This window comes from Rana temporaria, chromosome 3 (genome assembly GCF_905171775.1).
Source record: "Rana temporaria chromosome 3, aRanTem1.1, whole genome shotgun sequence".
Classification (NCBI taxonomy): Eukaryota; Metazoa; Chordata; class Amphibia; order Anura; family Ranidae; genus Rana; species Rana temporaria.
In genome coordinates, this window is record NC_053491.1 from 281845727 (window position 1) to 281866004 (window position 20278).

A 20278-nucleotide genomic window follows, 5' to 3' on the forward strand; every position below is an offset into this window, starting at 1 on the left:
GGGTTTTTCGGCATTATCCCATTCAGAAAACCGGCCGCGCTCAGTGCGCATGCGCCGTAGACACCGGTGCAGTGTTTTCTGCAAATATGTCCTTAACCGTGTTGGTTAAGGAGATATTTTTGCACCTACAGGTAAGCCTTAATCTAGGCTTACCTGTAGGTGCAAGTTGTCTGGTTGGGTTTACAACCACTTTTAGGCCTAGTTCACACTAGTGAGTCTTGAGTTTCAGAGAATCACATAAGGGAAGTCAAGTTGTTTTAATGGTATCTGTTCACATCAATGCAACTCTGCAGGGAGTGATTTTAGAAGTTTCCTGTACTATTTTATTGCGATTCCAGCACATCGTAGGCCTCGTAGACTATACAACCCTAATCAAGGTTGCATCCAAGCAGCACTACATAAAAAACTGAGCCATGGTTCACACTGATGCAATTTCAGATGTGAATCAAATCCACTGAAAAAAATAACATTGCTTCTTATAGCCTGTTCACATTTCCCTTTGGGAAAGGGTCCTGCGCTTCTTTGGTGTGATGTTACAGTCCATAGACTTCAATGGGAACTCTTTCAAATCATGCAGCTGGCCTATCATTCCAGCAGGTGTTTTCCCCAGCACAGAAATCAGTTATATCCAAGGCCCCTTTCACACTTGTAAGACCTGAAAAAGTTACACAACTTAAAGCAAAGCCTGTGTAACCTTGAGATCTATGGACCTCAAGTCGCATCAGAGTAAAGTAGTGCAGGGACTACCTTGAAATCGCAGATATGAACTGTACCTTATTGGAAATCATGGGGTACGAATTGTCATGCAAATTTGCAGTCCCAAGTCGCAGGACAGGTCACCCAAGTGTGAAAGGGGCCCAACGCATGTCAAAAATCACATTGAGTTGCACTGCAAAAATGCATTGCATCAGTGCACACACAAAATTGGATGAAAATCGCATCGCAGTAGTGTAAACCTAGCCTAAAGGAAAAATAGAGGTCAAAAAGCGTTTCTGTGGTTTATCCAATCATTTTCTGGATCTCTGTAGCCAGGGACGTGTCCTTTGCCTACATGCTGTGCGCAAAAAGGTGTCCCTCAGAAAGTAGGGCGGTGTGTGTGTGTGTGTGTATATATATATATATATATATATATATATATATATATATATATATATATATATATATATAATCTCCCATATATCTAGGCAGCGGCTCTTTCCCTAAAACCACACACCAAAACCGGGTAAACCGCTTGAGCTTCGTACGCAAACAGGGCGACATTCCCCAGGAAGGAACACTACACTTCTTCTCACACGCCAAGCAACCATGAGGCATCATAGGCGTGCCCGCTCCACCGACCAATGAAAGTTTGCCTTATTTCCAGTTGGCTGGCCAATGCGATGGTGAGGTGCTGGCGGCAGGAAGTGAGCTCATGGACCCATGTGAGCAAGCTTGGATTGCAACACATGCACCAGCAGCCGCGGCGAAGAAAGAAGCCGGTTTCTACGTCACATCTGGGAGCTGGGGCTGCTTCCTTTGAAAGCGGGCGTTGAGCTCCACACGGAGGGCCGAGGATAAGGGGGGGGACAGGTAAGGGCCGCTTTTCGCGGTAACACTGACATAGAATGAAGAGATGCCTGTGACTGGCGCCGTGTAAGCTAACCGTGTGGTTTTTGTGTTGGAACAGCTCTATCGGCTTTAGACAGCAGGAGGAGAGAAGATGGCGGACGATCCGAGTGCGGCAGACAGAAACGTGGAGATCTGGAAAATCAAGAAGCTGATTAAGAGCTTGGAGGCGGCCAGAGGGTAAGTGTGAGGCTCGCTGAGTGTAATGACTGACGAGCGGAGACATGGAGAGGGAGAGCAGGCCGCAGGAGGGCGAGCACGCCGCTGTCCAGCCGTCTCTACTGCGCCGGCCTCTGCCTCACCCACCTGTATAAGCCATGTACCCGAGGGCCCATCACAGCTTTACCTTCTCTATGGCACGACCACTCTGATCAGCTGTGGCCCCTATGGAGGGGGCATGGCCACGTATTCCTCTAATCTAACCCACGATGGGCATCAGGGCTGCCAACTTTTAGTAATTCTATGAACAGTTTGTAAAATATGTACTTTTTGCATCTTTCCTCGAATGTCCATTATGGCTGCATGTCTGTAACTGACATTCGTGGACAAATGCAACCATTATGGATTTTACAAACTGTTTGTAAATGTACTGAAAGTTGGCAACCCTGATGTAATGAATTATGTTTTCATTTTCAAACCCATAAAAAAAAAGGGGGGGGGGGTAGACTTAAGCGGAGCTCCCACTACATTTAACAATTTAATCTATATATGTGTCTCATGAGGGAATCACGTTGTATATGCAAGTTCTCTTACTTTATTTAAATTGGCCGCCGATCTCCCGAATAAACTTAAAGCGGGGGTTCACCCTTAGAGAGCACTTTTTAGCCTTAGATTCCTGCTCGTTTTGTCTAGGGGAATCGGCTATTTGTTTTAAAATATGAGCAGCAGTACTTACCCGTTTACGAGATGCATCCTCTCCGTCGCTTCCGGGTATGGGCTGCGGGAATGGGCGTTCCTTCTTGATTGACAGTCTTCCGAGAGGCTTCCGACGGTCGCATCCATCGCATCACGATTTTCCGAAAGAAGCCGAACGTCGGTGCGCAGTATAGAGCCGCACCGACGTTCGGCTTCTTTCGGCTACGAGTGACGCGATGGATGCGACCGTCGGAAGCCTCTCGGAAGACTGTCAATCAAGAAGGAACGCCCGCTCCCGAAGACCCATACCCGGAAGCGACGGAAGAAGATGCATCTCGAAAACGGGTAAGTACGGATCATATTTTAAAACAAATAGCCAATTCCCCTAGACCGAACGAGCAGGAATCGAAGGGGGAAAAAAAAAAGGAATTGGTTGAACTCCCGCTTTAAGCGGAGCTCCCACTACATTTAACAATTTAAATATGTGTCTCATGAGGGAATCGCGTTGTATATGCAAGTTCTCTTACTGTATTTAAATTGGCCGCCGATCTCCCGAATAAACGTAAAGCGGTTGTATACCCGCTGGTTTTTTTTTTTGTTTTGTTTTGTTTTTTTAAAACTGAAAAGCAAAAGCCATAAACGGCTAGTATGCCCCGCATACTAGCTGATTATGAAATGCTTACCTTGGAACGAGGTGAGAGGAACTTACCTGGTCCACGCCGAGGGAGATGACCTCTTTCCTCGGCGTGTCTTCTGGGTATTGCCGCTACAGCGCTGTGATTGGCTGGAGCGGCAATGTCGTCAATCCCCGCTGCGCATGTGCCGCTGCAGTCAGCGGCGCATTGCGGGGGGAATATCTCCTAAACCTGTAAAGCTTAGGAGATATTTTTTGTACCTACAGGTAAGCTTAGGCTTACCTGTAGGTTAAAGTGGTACTACAGAGTTTACTACCACTTTAAAGCAGAGTTCCAGACTTTTTTTTATGTTTATTAAAAGTCAGAAGCTACAAAAAGTGTAGCTGCTGGCTTTTAATAAACAGACACTCACTTGCTCCACGATCCAGCGACCCGCTCCACTCCTCTAAACAGAAAGTGCCACTCCCCAAAAAAATTACATGCCAAATGTGGCATGTAAGGGGGCAATGAGTGGTTTAAAGCGGTAGTAAAGCCGCTGTTTCTCCCCCACACCTGAAAAGCAAAAGCCATAATGAGCTAGTATGCACCGCATACTGGCTCATTATGAAATCCTTACCTTGGAACGAGGTGCGGGGAACTTGCCTGGTCCACGCCGAGGGAGATTGTCATCTTGCCTTGGCGTGTCTTCCGGGTATCACTGCTCCAGTGCTGTGATTGACTGGAGTGGCGATGACGTCGGTCCTGCGCAAGAGACTTCTTTCTTTCCGGCAGCTGCCGGGCCTTTAGCTGAAGATCACCGCTGCAGTCAGTGGCGCATTACAAGGGGAATATCTCCTAAACCGTACAGGTTTAGGAGATATTCTTTATACCTACAGGTAAGCCTTATTATAGGCTTACCTGTAGGCGAAAGTGGTAGTACAGAGTTTACTACCACTTTAAGCGGATGTTCCACTTTTGGGTGGAACTCCGCTTTAACAAGACACTTTTTAAAAATGTTCTCATTTTGCTTGTGGCCATGTGAAACCCACAAGCGTTTACTTCCTGGATACGGTGATGATGAATTACCATCAAGCACCGCCCCATTCTCGCGCATTCGCTTTCCGCACCTCAGCACCGATAACCTCTGGTGTTGCTATCACAACGGCGGCGTCATAGGAAGCACCCGCCCCGTTGTGATGGCAACACGTCGCTTCCGCTGTACGAAATACATCAAGAACTGGTAAGAAAGATAACCGCAATGACTCCTGGGAGAAATGATAAAAGCTCCCAGGAGACACTGCAGTAAAAGGAAATTACGCACTGCCCGCACAGTACCCGCAGCTAACAGACAGGAAGGGGGTGACAAATGACGATAAAACGGGTACTGTAACCAAAAAAGTCAGTTTCTGCTTGCAATCGCGGCTGCAATGTTATTAACGTGAAGTGTCAAAATAGGGAGGAGCTCCGCTTTAGGTTTCAAGTACACTGGGGCGTTTTTCGAGCGTTAATCGAGCGAAGCCTCATCTGCAATCCCAATGTGCTGGTAAAGCACCGCTAAGACCCTAAAGTTTTAGGGCGTTTTTGCAGTGCCTCAGTGTGAAAGGGTAAGGCGTTTTTACAGCGCTTTCAATTCATTTCAATGGAGAGGGGCGTTTTTGGAGCGTTTTTTTCAGTGCCCAAAAGCTGCTCCAAAGATGCTACTTGCAGGACTCAGTGTGAAAGGGTCCATTGAGATGCATGTAGAGCGTTTTAACAGCGCTATTTTTAACGCTAAAAACGCTTCAGTGTGAAAGGGGTCTTACAAATAGAAAATCTTGAAGGACCAAGTATATGGCCAGCATGCAGGAAGGAAAAGCAGCAGGTTTATTTTCTCTAGTAGTATTTAAAGAGGTTTGGAAACAAAAGTTTTGTATATGGTTGCTGTGAGCAACAAATCACTTGTATATCATTTTTATTTTTTTAATATTGTACAGTATGTGAAGCTTGGTGTTAGATCACAGCTGCTAATGTGAGGTAGGATGACAGTGGTGCAGATCCTGCTACATGGCACTTATTTTTTATTTTTTTGTGTGTGTGCAATTGTTTGGTATCAAGGAGTTTCATGAAAGCGGAGGACATGAAAGCGAAGTCAGCAAACGAGGACGAGCAGTCCCTCGGTCCTCGGATGCTGCCGCCATGCTCAGTGAGGGAATCGCTGCCTGGTTCCCTACTGCGCGAGTAACGCGGCGCATCGTGCGTTTCCCAGAAGACGGCGGGGGGGGGGTTGACGCGAAGGCGCGTGACTCCCGCTGGAGTCGATACCTGGAAGTGGTGCAAATACCGGTCTTGGACAGCTATCTGCACCCCCTCCCCCCTGAAAGGTGCCAAATGTGACACCGGATGGGGGGGAGGGTTCCGAAAAGCGGAAGTTCCATTTTTGGGTGGAACTCCACTTTAAAGGGGATGTTCTGCGTTTTGTGTCACTTGGGACTGCAAAGTCGCATGACAAGTCATTCCCAATGATGACCATTCTTACATGTACTACTTTGGTCTGACTTTCATGCGAGTTGAGGTCCATAGACCAAGTTTATACAGGAATGTCCTGAAATTACGTCACGGCAGTGTGAAAGAGGCCTAAAGCCTCCTCTTTCAAGCATGACACTAGTTATGTCTGTGAATGTCAGAGTTTTACAATCTGTAGTTCTGCAGCATCTGGGGGGCCATAGTATGGAGGTTCCTGTCCCTAGGCGATTGGATCGGAAGTCACAGTTAGGGTGCCGAATCCAGGACCACAAAGGCTAGTAAAAAACTAGCCTGGGAGAGGACGGCACTGGATCATGGGACATGTAAATGGCTGTTTATTGAAAGTCAGCAGCTACAAAAACTGCAACTTTTTACACAGGAGATTGGAGCTCCCTCAAAATTCAACTCTTGAATTTTAATAAATTGATGCAAGGCATTCCACGATTGAACGAGGTGAAAAGGCGGGAGAGCAATTTTTTTTTTTTTTCCCTCATTTGGAGAACACGTTGGTGTTCACTGAGGAGAAATAAAATTGTGTTGTGAATGGTGCCCATGAAGCTGCTTGGCACAGGACCCCGAAGACAGCAGGGGCTACTACAGTGATTTCCTGCTTCCACAGCAGTCCAACAAGTATTTCATACGCATACTTGCATTGGTCCAAGCTGGACCAGTGTAACTATGCAATAAAATCCATATCTGGAATTCAGCTTTAACCCTTTCATGACTAAGCCTATTTCTGACATTTGGTGTTTACAACTTTTTTAAACGTACCTGAAGTGCCTGTTGCTAGGCAGATCATCCTAATCTGCCACTTCCTGATCTGCGGTCCGTTGTCCTTCTTCTCCTCATGCTGCCTCCTGGGGAATGGGGGTGCGGTGTCTTCTGGGACCTTGTGTGTGTCCCAGGAGACATTGCCCATTCACGTTGCGGGACTTGCGCATGTGCAGTAGGGAATCAGGCGGTGAAGCCGCAAGGCTTCACGTCCTGATTCCCTCACCGAGGATGGCGGCGGGGCAGCCGAGACCCGAGTGAAATTTTTTAGATTAAGACCCCTTTCACACTGGGGTGTGGGTGGCATCGGCAATAAAGCTTTACCGTAATTTTTGCTGAGGTTTTCGGCTGCGAGAGGGGTGCTTTTCACCCCTGCTAGCGGCCGAAAAAGGGTTAAACCACCCTCTGGCTTTCACACCAGGACTGCAGGGGAGCCGTTTTACAGGCGCTATTTTTAGCCCAAAAACGCCTGATAAACGCCCTAGTGTGAAAGGCGTCTTAAGCTCAAAATTGCAGTGGAAGTTGGTATTATTCTTTTAATGGGCTATTTATATAATTTTTGGTACTATCAAATATATATATATATATATATATATATATGTATGTGTATTTCCTCATCAACCCCTTGCTTGGTCTGTTTAAGTTTTTTAAATTGATTACCCCCCCCCCCCATTTTAGTTTCCAGTTATGTGAAATACCATATGGAGAAGTTTTCCTGACCTTGCTCTATCAGTTCTGTGTACTTTTCATGTTCAATATTTGCCTGGTTTAAAAAGAAAAAATAATAATAATAATCTGCCAAGCCCTTAAGTTCATATACTGTAGTGGTTATAATCCAACTGTTTCCCCATAATTGTATTTTAGAATTGTGTGTTTTTTGTTTTTTTCAGTCCTAGCGGGAAACTCTCTATGGCAGGTTGTAGATAAACAGCAGTGGTCTCTGTACAGTAGTCTGACACATCTCTTGCCTTGTCACCACTACAGTGCTGGAATCGGCAAAGTTCCTTGCTGATTGCAGCACTGTAGTCATGACGAGGCAGTGAAATGTCAGACTGTGGTATTAAGACGGTTTCCCTCACAGGCCATAGTTGTATTTGTCTGCATGTGGCTGCCCCAGTCATAGGAGTTTTCAGCTTTCTGCTAGTGACACATTAACCACTTCAGCCCCAGAAGATTTGGCTGCCCAATGACCGGGCCATTTTTTGTGGTACGGATACGGCACTGCATTGCTTTAACTGACAATTGTGTGATATATATATATATATATATATATATATATATATAATTTGTGTAATGGTTTACGTTCATGGATGATTGCTATATATATTTAATATTTTTTTAGCAGAAAATTGCACATTTCCATTAATTTCTATGTGAATTAGAAAGCACCATACATGCGCAAATCTGCCCAGTTTGAGCGACAAAAAAAGCTCCAGAACTTCAGGCAATTGGGATTGGAGATGTGAACATCTCCATATAGAAGTTGTTGTGGGCCCCCCCCCCCCCCCCCTTCTTCTCCAGTGTGTTTGAGCTTCAGGCAGAAAATCGCTCAGGTGTGAATGGTGCCTTAAAGACTAAGCGTTTTCTGACATTTGTTGCTTACAAGTTAAAAATAGTATTTCTTTCTACTTGGCAGAGACTGTAGAGAATAAAATGTCAGTCGTTGCAATATTTTGTTGCACTATATTTGCGCAGTGGTCTTTGAAAAGCATTTTTTGGGGGTAAAAAAAAAAACACTTCAATGAACATTACAGAGTCGGTAAAACTTAAGCCAGCCATAGACTGGTCGAACCGTGTGTGGGCAGGCTGAATTTGCCAAGTTGATCAACTTGGGTACAACCAGCCTACTGGATTTACTTACGATTGTCGTTATTGGTCGCTAGTCTTCTGGTGGGGATGGCTTCAGCCATGGTTGCAGGAAAGAAATTCACATCTATGGCCTGCCTTACATTGAGCTGTTTTCAGGCTTCTTGGCCCTTATCAATGCAAGATATGGCTATAATGGTGTAGGATTTGTGTATACAGGGGAGCAGTACAACCATTAAAGAGGAAGTAAACCCTCTCTTAGAGAAAAAAAAACCCTGCAAGACAAGGGCATAATGAGCTAGTATGCACAGCATACTAGCTCATTATAAATTACTTGCCTGTGAATGAAGCCCCCGCAGCGGTCCTCGGATACATCCTCCGTCGCTGCCATGATACCTGGAGTGACTTCCGGGTATCTTAGTGATTGGCCGGAGCAGCAATGTCACTCCCGTACATGCCGTTAGTAGCGGCACGCTCAGTGCGCCTGCGTGCCGTTGTCTACGACGCATGCGCAGTAGACATCAGTGCTGTCTTTCTTGGAAATATCTCCTTAACCGTGTAGGTTAAGGAGATATTTCTGGACCTACAGGTAAGCCTTAATCTAGGCTTGCCTGTAGGTCAAAGTGGTCTGTAAGGGTTTACAACCCCTTTTTAAAGTGTTTGTTTTTCTACGTTTGCAGTAAAATTTGAGAAAACACCACTTTGTGTTTTCTATTGTGTGTGTGTGTGTGTGTGTGTGTGTGTGTGTACATGCATACATATATACATACATACTTTGCATTTCTTATCTTGAGATGTTTCTGTGGAGTAATTGTCATGGTGGCTGACTGAAAGAATTTCTCAGCTAGTTCAGCATGATCTGTTGCAATAGCTGGGCTGGGGGGGCAGTCCAGCTCTCATTAACATGCAATTGAGAAGCCCAGCTCCTAAACCTTTTAAAGCGGTGGTTCACCCTCCTTCACATCATTAGACCATTACTTTCGGCATCGTAGCGCGAGCTACGGTATGCCGGTCTTAAATTTTTAATCCCCGTACTCACTGTGCTATCGATGATTGATTGAAGAATCCGACTCCCGGGAATGGGCGTGCCTATGGAGAGGGAGGATGATTGACGGCCGGCTCTGGCACGTCACGCTCCCCGAAGACAGCCGGAGTAGGTCTCGGCTATTCACGGCGCCTGCGCACAGGCTATGCGCAGGCGCCGTGAATAGCCAAGCCTATTTCGGCTATTTCCGGAGAAGCGCGACGTGCCAGGGCCGGCCGTCAATCACCTTCTCTCACCATAGGAACGCCCATTCCCCGGATTCTTCAATCATCGATAGCACAGTGAGTACGGGGATAAAAAATGTAAGACCGGCATACCGTAGCTCGCGCTACGATGCCGAATGTAATGGTCTAATAAAAAAAAAACATTTTTTTTTTTTTTTTAACAGGGTGAACCCCCGCTTTAAATTTATATGTGAACGCTTGCCTCCTAAAACAACCCATTCAATTTAAACTAGAAAGGCAAGGCAAAATGTTTGTGTACAGATATTAAAACAATTTTTAACCTTGGGTTGGAGTGAGACTACAATATACTGATCTTCCCATTGATTAGCTGTGTTAGAGGGTCATGTTGGCACTGTTCTTGGCTATTGGGGGACAGGCAGTCTGCTCCTAGCACAAAAACTGACCTTGTTGGGTTGCATGTGCTTTGCCTGCTTTGTTCAGTTTGAAATGGGAAAACAGGACTACCGGTTTCACACAAGGGTGTACGTTTATGAACAGGGGTGATCCCAGGGATCTGTGCTGATCATCACGGTCCTTTAACAGTTTATGAAACAGATGATCGGGGGGAGAACGTGTTCTCTGACGATCTCCGCACACAGGGAAGCTGTGATTGTCTGGCACAGAAACGCCCAGTTTATGAAGCTGTGATCTCAGCACTTCACTGGCGATCTGCCAGAATTTACACTCCCAGATTCCCCAGCTCAGAGGTACAGAATCCTGGGGAAATTAGGAAGATTTTTGACTTCCTCGATCAGACCCCCAAGATAGTAACTGTGTGTGTGTGTGTGTGTGTGTGTGTGTGTGTAGATTTTCTTTACTAGGTGGGCGGTCTCCTCCAGGAATGTGTTTACTGAGCAGTGATAATTTAATACTGCTCAATAAAAGGACACCTCATCTGTGTGTTGGTGAATTCTGTTCGAAGCGTTTGTAGATTGCCTCATTCCTCCAAAGAAGAAACTATCTACACCGCTTCATAAACCGCATTCTGAGAACAATCTCCACTGAGAATGGAGCAGTGAAACATTTTTTGCTGCTTCATAAACGGACACCAAAGGCAGCAATGCAGAGAGACCAGGACATTTTTAATACGTGTACATGGTACAACAGACATATGAAATGCTGAGGTAGCATACACTTTAGATTAACCACTTAAGGACCGCCTAACGCCGATATACGTCGGCAGAATGGCACGGCTGGGCACAGGCACGTACCTGTACGTCACCTTTAAGAGCCCAGCTGTGGGTCGCGCTCGCGACCCGGTCTGAAGCTCCGTGACCGCGGGACCCTCGGACCCGATCGCAGCTGGTGTCCCGCGATCGGGTCACAGGAGCTGAACGGTAAGGGGTGTGTATAAGCACACCTTCTCCGTTCTGTGTGCCAGTGTCACTGATCGTCTGTTCCCTGTTATAGGGAACGACGATCAGTGACGTCGCACCTACAGCCACGCCCCCTACAGTAAAAATCACTCCCTTAGGGCACCTAACCCCTTAGCGACCCCTAGTGGTTAACCCCTTCACTGCCATTGTCATTTTCACAGTAATCTGTCCATTTTTATATCACTTTTCGCTGTGAAAATTACAATGGTCCCAAAAATGTGTCGAGTATCCGCCATAATGTCGCAGTCATGAAAAAAAATGCCATAAAATGATCCCCTATTTTGTAAACGCTATAACTTTTGCGCAAACCAATCAATAAACGCTTATTGCGATTTTTTTAATTTTTTTTCTCTTACCAGAAATAAGTAAAATAATGTTTTGGCCTAAACTGAGGGAAGAAAATGTTTTTTTTTATATATTTTTTGGGGGATATTTTATTATAACAAGTAAAAAAAATTAATATTTTTTTTCAAAATTGTCGCTTTTTTTTTTTTTTGTTTAACGCAAAAAATAAAACCCGCAAAGGTGATCAAATGCCACCAAAAGAAATCTCTAAGGACGCCAATTTTGTTTGGGAGCCACGTCGCACAACTGTGTAATTGTCAGTTAAAGCGACGCAGTGCGGAATCGCAAAAAGTGGCAAGGTCCTTAACCTGCATATTGGTCCGGGTCTTAAGTGGTTAAGCTGCCCATATATGAATCTGGCTTCAGTGATCGAACAAAATTTTTCAACATGCCCTTTCGTGAGAAGTCAATCAATAGAACAGGAACGGCCATAGATCGACTTTTGGCTGGTCCCTGCTGAACTGTCTGAATTTCGATCGGTCTATGGCCAGCTTGAGATAGTGTTTAAATGCAGTACAACTGAGGGGATATCTGTCTCGGACGGATTTATGGTAAACACTACTTTTGTAATCCCCCCTTAACAAAGAGAATAAAGTAGAATTTGTTTCCCTTGCTGTAATTTCCAGAAAATGGTGTCTAAAAAAAAAAGGGAAAATTGTATCAAATGCTTACTGTAATTTTTTATTTTCCTTATGCCAATACATGACAGTATACATATGATATAGCACTGCCCCTATATCCACCCACAGGACCTGTTTAGCTCTATAAAAGTCTGACTGAGAGCTACCTCCCCCCCCCCCCCCCCCCCCCCCCCCATTCTCCATATAAAGTGTAAAGATCAGAGGGAGGCTTTAATGTTGCAAACTTAGTCTTTGACAATAGATTTAGAAGCGTGGATAGTTTTTCTCCCAAACTCTACTGTAGTGAGAGCGGCTGGATCCAACCTGTAGTGTTTTAAGAACGTATATGACAGCTAGCCGCTTTACAGACTGTCTCCAGACACTGCTGCCTGTGCCACCCTAGAAGACATCATCCTGGTTGAGTGAGCGCTAACATCCTCCGGAAGATCCTTAATGGCCGCTCTATATGCCCGGTGAATAGTTTTTACCATGCAGGCCGAGATTGTTCTGGCTGAGGCCGCTTTCCTTTAAAATGTTCTGGTAGGTATGATAAATTCTGTCAGAACGTCTGAATGTAGAAGTAGCCTGGAGATGGACTTTGAGGACCTTTGGAATGTCCAGCACTTGCAGATCGGCATCGGATTCCGCTGGGAAGGCTGGAAGCACCCATTCACTGGAGAGATTTAATATCAATGCCACCTTTGGGACGAAGTGATCCAATGGTCTCAGCACAACCCTGTCTGGGAAGAACATGGAATACGTTTTGACTGCCCCCAATTCTTGAAGTTCCGACACCCATCCCCCTGAAGTTATGGCTATTGGGAAAGCCCTTTTTATGGTGCTATCCCATGCTCTTCTGTCAGAGCACAACAAGGGGTTTGCTAGAAAATTTAGGACTACTGCCAGATCCCATTGAGGGATCTTATTTCTCTTGGGAGGGCGTAGTCAAAGTGCCGCTCTCATGAAGTGCCGCTATGCTGCCCATTTCTTTTGGGTAAAAGCTGAGATTGCTGAAATTTGCACCTAAAGCAAACTTTGGCCGAGCCCCATATCCAAACCTGATTGCAGGAAAGACAGGATTTGGGTCACTATGGTCAAACTGACATCTGGCTATAAAGCTTGTGAACCTATACCATATTCTGGAGTAGATTAGGTCAACCCCTCTCTGGAACTGTGTAGCTCTAATAACCTCTGGAGAACATCCTAACTCTTGTAACCCCTGCCTGTTAATTTCCAGGCCGCTAAGGCCAGTCATGATGGTTGCGGCGGATGTAGGATATTTGCTTGCGACAGTAGATGAGGAGTCACAGGCAGAGTGATCGGTGGGCGCACCCTGAGATCCATTGCCAGAGAGAACCATGGTCTACGAGGCCAGTAAGGTAATACTGTGACTGTCAAATTATGTCAACAATCACCTTAGGAATTTCAGGATAAGAAAAAAGAGGGAAGGCATAGGCTAGTTGCTCAACCCAAGGATGGGTCAAGGCATCATCTCCTCTGCTAATGGATGAGGGTAGCATGAGAGGAACTGGCTCACCTTACAGTTGGTTGATGAGGCAAAAAGATCCAGTTGTGGATACCTCTACTCGTGGATGATCGGTTTAAACACTTCATGGTGAAGGGACTATTCGTTGGGGATCCTTGAATTTTCTGGATAGGCTATACACTTCCAAGTTCTGACTTGGAAGATATATGGCCTTCAAATCTGGGAGATATTGTTGTGCCAATGTCCTGATCGGTTCCACCTCTCAGGAGGGATTGGCTGTGCGTCCCGCCTTTTCGCCCTGGATCTGGAGTTTTTCCCAGGTGGTGCCACACCATGCGCTGGAATCTGTGGTAACAATGATCCATGGCTACGCATGATTCTGTTTGGCGTTTCTTATCTGGTGATTCTGATTGGATGGTCTAGACCATGGGTCTTCAAACTACGGCCCTCCAGTTGTTCAGGAACTACAATTCCCATCATGCCTAGTCATGTCTGTGAATGTCAGTGTATTACAATGCCTCATGGGATGTGTAGTTCTACAACAGCTGGAGGGCCGTTGTTTGAGGATCCCTGGTCTAGACAAACACTCTTCCACTGCATCAGCAAGCCTTTTTGGAAAACAGAGTTTCCAGTGAACCCAGGGGATCATCGGGATACTTGAAGCCATCGTCCCGAGAAGACCTATGCACTGGGATGCTGACATCACCAATGCCTGTTGGCACTTATAATGGCCTTGCGCCATTGTGGACTGAATCTGCCTATTTTGGCAGTGGTCTTGCCAGAACTGGGCCACTTCGAGCAGCCTGGCTCCAACTGCCTCCTGTAAAGGCCTGGCATTTAAAAGGGCTTCTGGGTATCTGAGAGAGCCACAAAGGCCTTGGCAGAAGACCTCCTGTAACCCTGGAGATGGCAGCCTCCAGTTTTTGGCCGAACAGCACCATCTGATCAAAAGGCAGTTTACAGCAATTCTGCTTTGAGGATGGGTCGGCAGCCCAGGGTTTTAGAGGCAACGCTCTTTTGGCTGTGACTGAGCTGAGCATGGCTCTGGAGGACCGTAGGTGAGGCAGCTATAGACTTTTTTTTTTTTTTTTTTTGCTGTGCGCTGTCTCTTAAATGTACATTTGTGCCCTTTTGTACTGGGGTTTGTCAGAAATGGAGGAGTCACTTTCTGCCCTGGAAAAATACTGACAATCCAGAGGGCCTCTGGACCTCCTGGAGCGGGAGTGTGAGCGGTCGGGGCTGTAATAGACTATATATTGCTATAATGGCAAGACTTGCCTGTCATTGACTGTTCCTCAGAATGAGATACTGCCTTTCTGGATGCCTTAATCGCAAGGCATCCATTACCTGGCCATTTGTGCCCTTTAAATAGAGCATCTGAGAGACTCTGCTCTCCCCTGCCTCTGTTCTAATAATGGGCTAGTACAATTATAGGGAAGCAAACACCTATCCACACAAAAGGACCCTTTTATGCCGGCTAGTAGGGATGAGCTCCGGCGTGTTCGCACAGTCCACGTGCTAAGCCCACAAGGAAGTCTGCACGGCGCTGCGCTAATCGCAGGCAGGGAGACATTACTGGTGCTCGGCTGCAGAGATCGCAGCGCCGACTTCCTGGAGGGCTCTGCACGTTGACTGTGCGAACACGCCGGAGCTCATCCCTACTGGCTACACATTATACAATCCTCTGCAGATTTTTATTTTTTTCCTTCAGATTTACCAAAACCACACAATACAAGGCCAAACTTTAAGAGCCTCAATTTGTATGCATTCAGGCAGGCCCCTGCACTACGTGGTCCTGGCAAATCTTAGACCGAGCAAGATAAAGAAAATTATGTTTTATAGAAAACTGACAGACCTGGAAAGAGTTCCATAGTCCCAGCTGCTGGATCCAGACCCTACAGCAGGCATGCCACAGGAGGGATATCGTCTCTGATTAGAGAACACCTCAGCCTCAAAAGGCCACCAGAAGGGGCTCCACACCTTGTTGGTGCATTTAGCAGCCTAAAATGTGGGACTGCGTTCTGTGACAGGCTTGAACCAAAATGGACGCTGACATAGTCGCCAGGTAAGAGCTTATCCTGAGTGTAACGGTCTGTAGGTGTTTGATCTCTGAGGACAAAAAGGAGCATGGGGACGGTAGCTCCGTCCAGTCTTTTATATCGCTAATCACGTCATGTGGGTAGATATAGGGGTGAAGCTATATCGTGTATGCTGCAATGTTGGAGTCAGAAAAGGCAATTTTTGTGCAATGTGTAAACAATATTTTAAGTTCTGCTATTTCAATGGAGAGATGTAACAAATATAAAGTAGATGTTGTTCCGATTTGGCTGCAAAAGTGGAACTACCCTTTTAAAGGGGTTGTAAAGGTTCATGTTTTTTCACCTTAATGCATCCCCCCCTGAGTTTACTTACCTGAGCCCTAGAATGTCCCGCGTCGAACACGATTGATGTCGGCCGGTCTTCTCGGCTGTTCTTTGCTCTTCATTGATGGCAGCGCAGCCATTGGCTCACGCTGCTGTCAATCAACTCCAATGACGCGGAAGGGTGTCGAGTCCTGTAGTTGGCGGCTTATGGACGATAGATCCAGAACTCGGAGTGCGCCCGCAAGCTAACTCCATTGGGAGAGAGCTTCCCAGAGGGGGTTAGCTGATGCGGGGAGGAGCACGAGACAGCCGCAGAGGGACCCCAGAAGACGTGCATCGTGGCCACTCTGTGCGAAACACACTGCACAGTGGAGCCAAGTATGACATGTTTGTTATTTTAAAAAAAAAAAGTGAAGCTTTACAACCACTTTAAATGACTAGTTTACTAGGTACTGTTTAATGTAAGTTTTTGATGCCAATATACAGGAACCTGAGCCCCACAGACCCAGGATTATGTGATGGAACAACCACTCAAGTTATGAGTATGCCAACACAGAAACCCTGCACTTCATGGCTGGACTGGGGTGACTACCTAGGATAGCCATCCTGTCCTGGGACTGAACTCTAGGTATGGTATGATCTTATTGGCTCCTGTCTAAATTGGCCCTAGTATGTGTATGTATGAATATTGAGCTGGGGAACCTTGGATAAATTGGATTATAAGCTAATGGAGGACAGGGGCGTATGTATATTAGAATTACCAATAGAAAGAGGTTCATAAAATAGTTCTGCTAGCTCACTCGGTGCTATCCCTGCAGCTAAAAGACATGGCAATAAAAATGTATGCAAGTGTCGGTACTTTTGTTCCAAAAGAAAGTTGCCTCAAAAGCACTCTATTGACATATCAAAAAATAAATAAAAAAATTTGCTTAATGTATAAATGATGCGTAAAGTGGGATTCCACCCGCAAATTATTATTTTTTTTTTTAAAAGTCAGCAGCTAAGGACACTTGCCTGTCCTAGGCGCCGGCAAACATGGGCCCCCAACGGCGATCGATTGGTCCTGGTGCCTCCATCCTGACTAAGAGAAACAGGCAGTGAAGCCTTACGGCTTCACTGCCTGTTTTCTACTGCGCATGCGCGACTCAAACAACGCTTTGTGAATGGGCGGCTGCCTCCTAGGTTACACACAGTTCCCAGAAGGCAGCACGCCCCATTCACCACAAGACACCGTGACGCAGGACGAAGAAGAGGAGGACCGCGGTGGAGGAAGAGGCAGAAGAGATACTTCCGCATAGCAACAGCCCTTTCTGGTGAGTATAATAATTTTTTTTGGCAAAAAAAAATATATATGCGTGGAACTTTAACCGCTTTACTACTGGCCACTGTCAATTGACGGCAGCACGATGGTGCTCTTGTTCTGGGGGGACGTCATATGATGTACTCGCCTTGCAGAGCCATTAGGGGGCGGGCGCCCGTCGCGTTACTGGGAACCCGATGCACGTGCCCGGCGGCCATCGCGATTGCCCAGTAACTGAGCAGGACCATGGATCTCTGTGTGTAAACACAGAGATCCACGTCCTGTCAGGGAAAGGAGACCGATGCTGTGTTCCTTGTACATAGGGACACAGATTGGTCAGTCCCCTCCCCCTACAGTTAGAATCACTCACTAGGATTCACATTTAACCCCTTGATCGCCCCCTAGTGTTAACCCCTTCCCTGCCAGTCACATTTACACAGTAATCGGTACATATTTAAAGGCACTGTTCACTGTATAAATGTGAATGGTCCCAAAATAGTGTAAAAAAAAAAAATAAATGCTATAAATCCCCTATTTTGTAGCCGCTATAACTTTTGTGCAAACCAATCAATATACGATTATTGCGACGTCTTCTTTCTTCTTCAAAAATATGTAGAAGAATACGTATCGGCCAAAACTGAGGAAACATTTTTTTATATATATTTGTGGGGATATTTATTATAGCAAAAGCAAATTATTATTTTTTTTTTTTTTTAATTGTTGCTCTATTTTTGTTTATAACGCAAAAAATAAAACCCGCAGAGGTGATCAAATACCACCAAAAGAAAGCTCTATTTGTGGGGAAAAAATGATTAAAATTTGATTTGGGTAAAGTGTTGCATGACCGCGCAATTGTCATTCAAATTGTGACCGTGCTGAAAAATGGCTTGGGCAGGAAGGGGGTGAAAGTGCACTGCATTAATGTGTTGCCAAACCCCCAGGACCCTGCATTCACTATACAGTATCTGGTTTCCACAAAGTACATGGAAATGCAATTTTTATTTAGTAAATATAAACTGCTAAATACCATTTTCTGAAGAGAAGTCACAAGACTGTGCTATCGGTGTCTAATTAACCACTTCCAGACCGCCCACATTGTGTCATTATTTTGACATTAACCGTTGTTATGGATTCTCCACGGGATCACTTTTATAGGCAGCGGAAGGGGTGCTCCCGCTGCTTCCCGGTCATTGCGCCACTTACTGGAGAGATTGATAAAGGCAGAAACAATCTGCTCCCCTGGAGCAATGGGCATCAGAAGTATATAGCAATCTTCTGACTTCTACGAGCTTTTAAATAGGACAGTCGGAGCAGAACAAAACTCCTACCAGGCTGCAGGACCCCTGTCCATCTGGGCAGAGCTGATTGGCCCTGTGCTGATCACATTCACTCTCCCAAGAAAAAAAACTCTCTAGCAATACACCCCAAACTGAGCATGTGCAGCTTGTACCCTAGCCTCTTCTATCAGATGGATTGGAGACAGTAAAAGATGGGGAGGAACAGAGCAGACAGAATCAAACAGCCTTTTTACACAATGCAGATCTACCCACTGTGGAACTTCAGGGGGGTTAAACGAGCATGCTTTACTGCTTATACAGACCGATTTCACTGGGTTTAGAAACACAAATTATGGGCTCTGTCTGTTATGAACCCACAGGTTTTAAAATGGTAGTAGCCTGTTGTGCTACAACATCACACACTGCCATATTGCTGAGGAAGGTTGGAACAAGATGGGCAAATGAGATGCATGTGTTAATATGATCAGTTGTAGTTGACTCGAAAATTAGGTGCTCCAGGTTGGAATAAGATTGAATACATTGGAGTAGGGCAGCAGTTTGTAATTTTTTTTTATTTATTTTTTTTCTTCAAAGAATAAAATGGTGGGTGTTTTTGGTGGGCAATTTTTTCATGGAATTTGCGCCTTGGTTTTGCAAACTCGATTTTGGTGCTCCGACACAATATCCAATTTTATTAATTTTTGTTAAAGCGGAGCTCCACCCTAAAGTGGAACTCTTGCTTTTTGGAAAACCCCCCCTCCCCCCCCCTCCGGTGTGACATTTGACACCTTTTCAGGGGGGGTAAAGATACCTGTCTGAAGACTGGTATTTGCACCCACTTCCGGCCACACAGACTGCGGGCAGGACGTCACCTCTTTGTACCAGAAGGCTCCTGTATTGATATGGTAACTTCCGCTTTAATTTCAGTGGATTCATTTGCCTATTGGTTAAAGGGGTTGGTTCACCTGACTGTTCCTTTTGATTTCCCTTCTAAATTTTTTTTTTTTTTTTTCTTTTGTCTGAATTTCTCACTTCCTGTTTTCTCCTCGGTAAGCTTGCCCCATCATCTATGGAGGTTAGTCAGCCAGAACAGCTTAGTGAGGAGGAACAGGAAGTGAGAAATTCAGACAAAGAAAACAAAACCATTTAGAAGGGAAATTTAAGGAAAAGGTAAGTGAACCAACAATGCACTAGCTTAAAAGAACCTATTTAGAAAATACAAAACAAACCTTTGCAACCCCTTTACGAACAGTCGGCGCTAGCTATGTGAGGGATCTGCAGCTGCTAGTAAACCTATTTGGTGGCTTGGCATTGACTGATTTTAAGATGGTTTTGTAAATGAAGCTGACCCCTCCCTTGGTGGCCTCAATGATTGCACTTGTCAATGTGCCCTCTGCTTCCAGAGACTAATGGTTAATGAGGGCTGACTGACCGCACCTCCTTGGTAGCAGTATGGTGGGCAGGGGTCAAGCTGTCTGACTTCAAACCTCAGCAGCATAGGATGGATCGGAATGGGACTAAGTGCTACTGAATATGTTAGTGGTGCATCAAAATGAAAGTCCCGGAACCGGAAATTGAGAATGCACTTTTACGTTAAGTCCATGGAACACAGCATGCCATTATCGGCAAGCCCCCCTCCTTTTTTCCTCTTCTATTTTTATTTTATTTTTTTCACCCCTCTGCAAAATGCTGATAAGCTTATTTTCAATTGATAATATATTGGTACATCCCTAGTATATGCTGTTGGGGGGTTAATATTACAAATGAAGTGAATATTCACTTTAATGGGATGGCTGGTAATGCGGCAGTGACACAAGGTGAGGGATGTGGCAGCAGGTGAGTGGATGCCCGCAAACGGGCGCTGCCATGATGGATCTGAAATGACCGGTGCTCTTTAAATGTATGCGCTTATTCTTGCTGGTTGTTAGAATCTTTAATATTTCCAAACAAAATTAAGGTTTCCTATTTCAGAATAATAAGCTGTGAGGTTATTAAAACGGCAATATCAGAACCAATTTAATCGTACAGTTTGTAGTGTACATAGATTTGCAAAACGATAGGATAAAGGAATATTCCTGAACGTTTTTAT

General features: G+C 45.4%; 1 protein-coding gene across 1 annotated transcript in view; it reads left to right on the top strand.

The window, feature by feature from the left end:
• The first annotated feature begins 1404 nt into the window (after positions 1-1404).
• ETF1 (eukaryotic translation termination factor 1) overlaps positions 1405-20278 on the top strand; it is a 69949-nt gene continuing 51075 nt past the window's right edge. The window contains exons 1-2 of the mRNA XM_040344698.1: positions 1405-1569; positions 1667-1785. Coding sequence (XP_040200632.1) covers positions 1700-1785 — 86 coding nt within the window. The 5' untranslated portion in view covers positions 1405-1569; positions 1667-1699. The remainder of the gene's footprint in view (positions 1570-1666; positions 1786-20278) is intronic.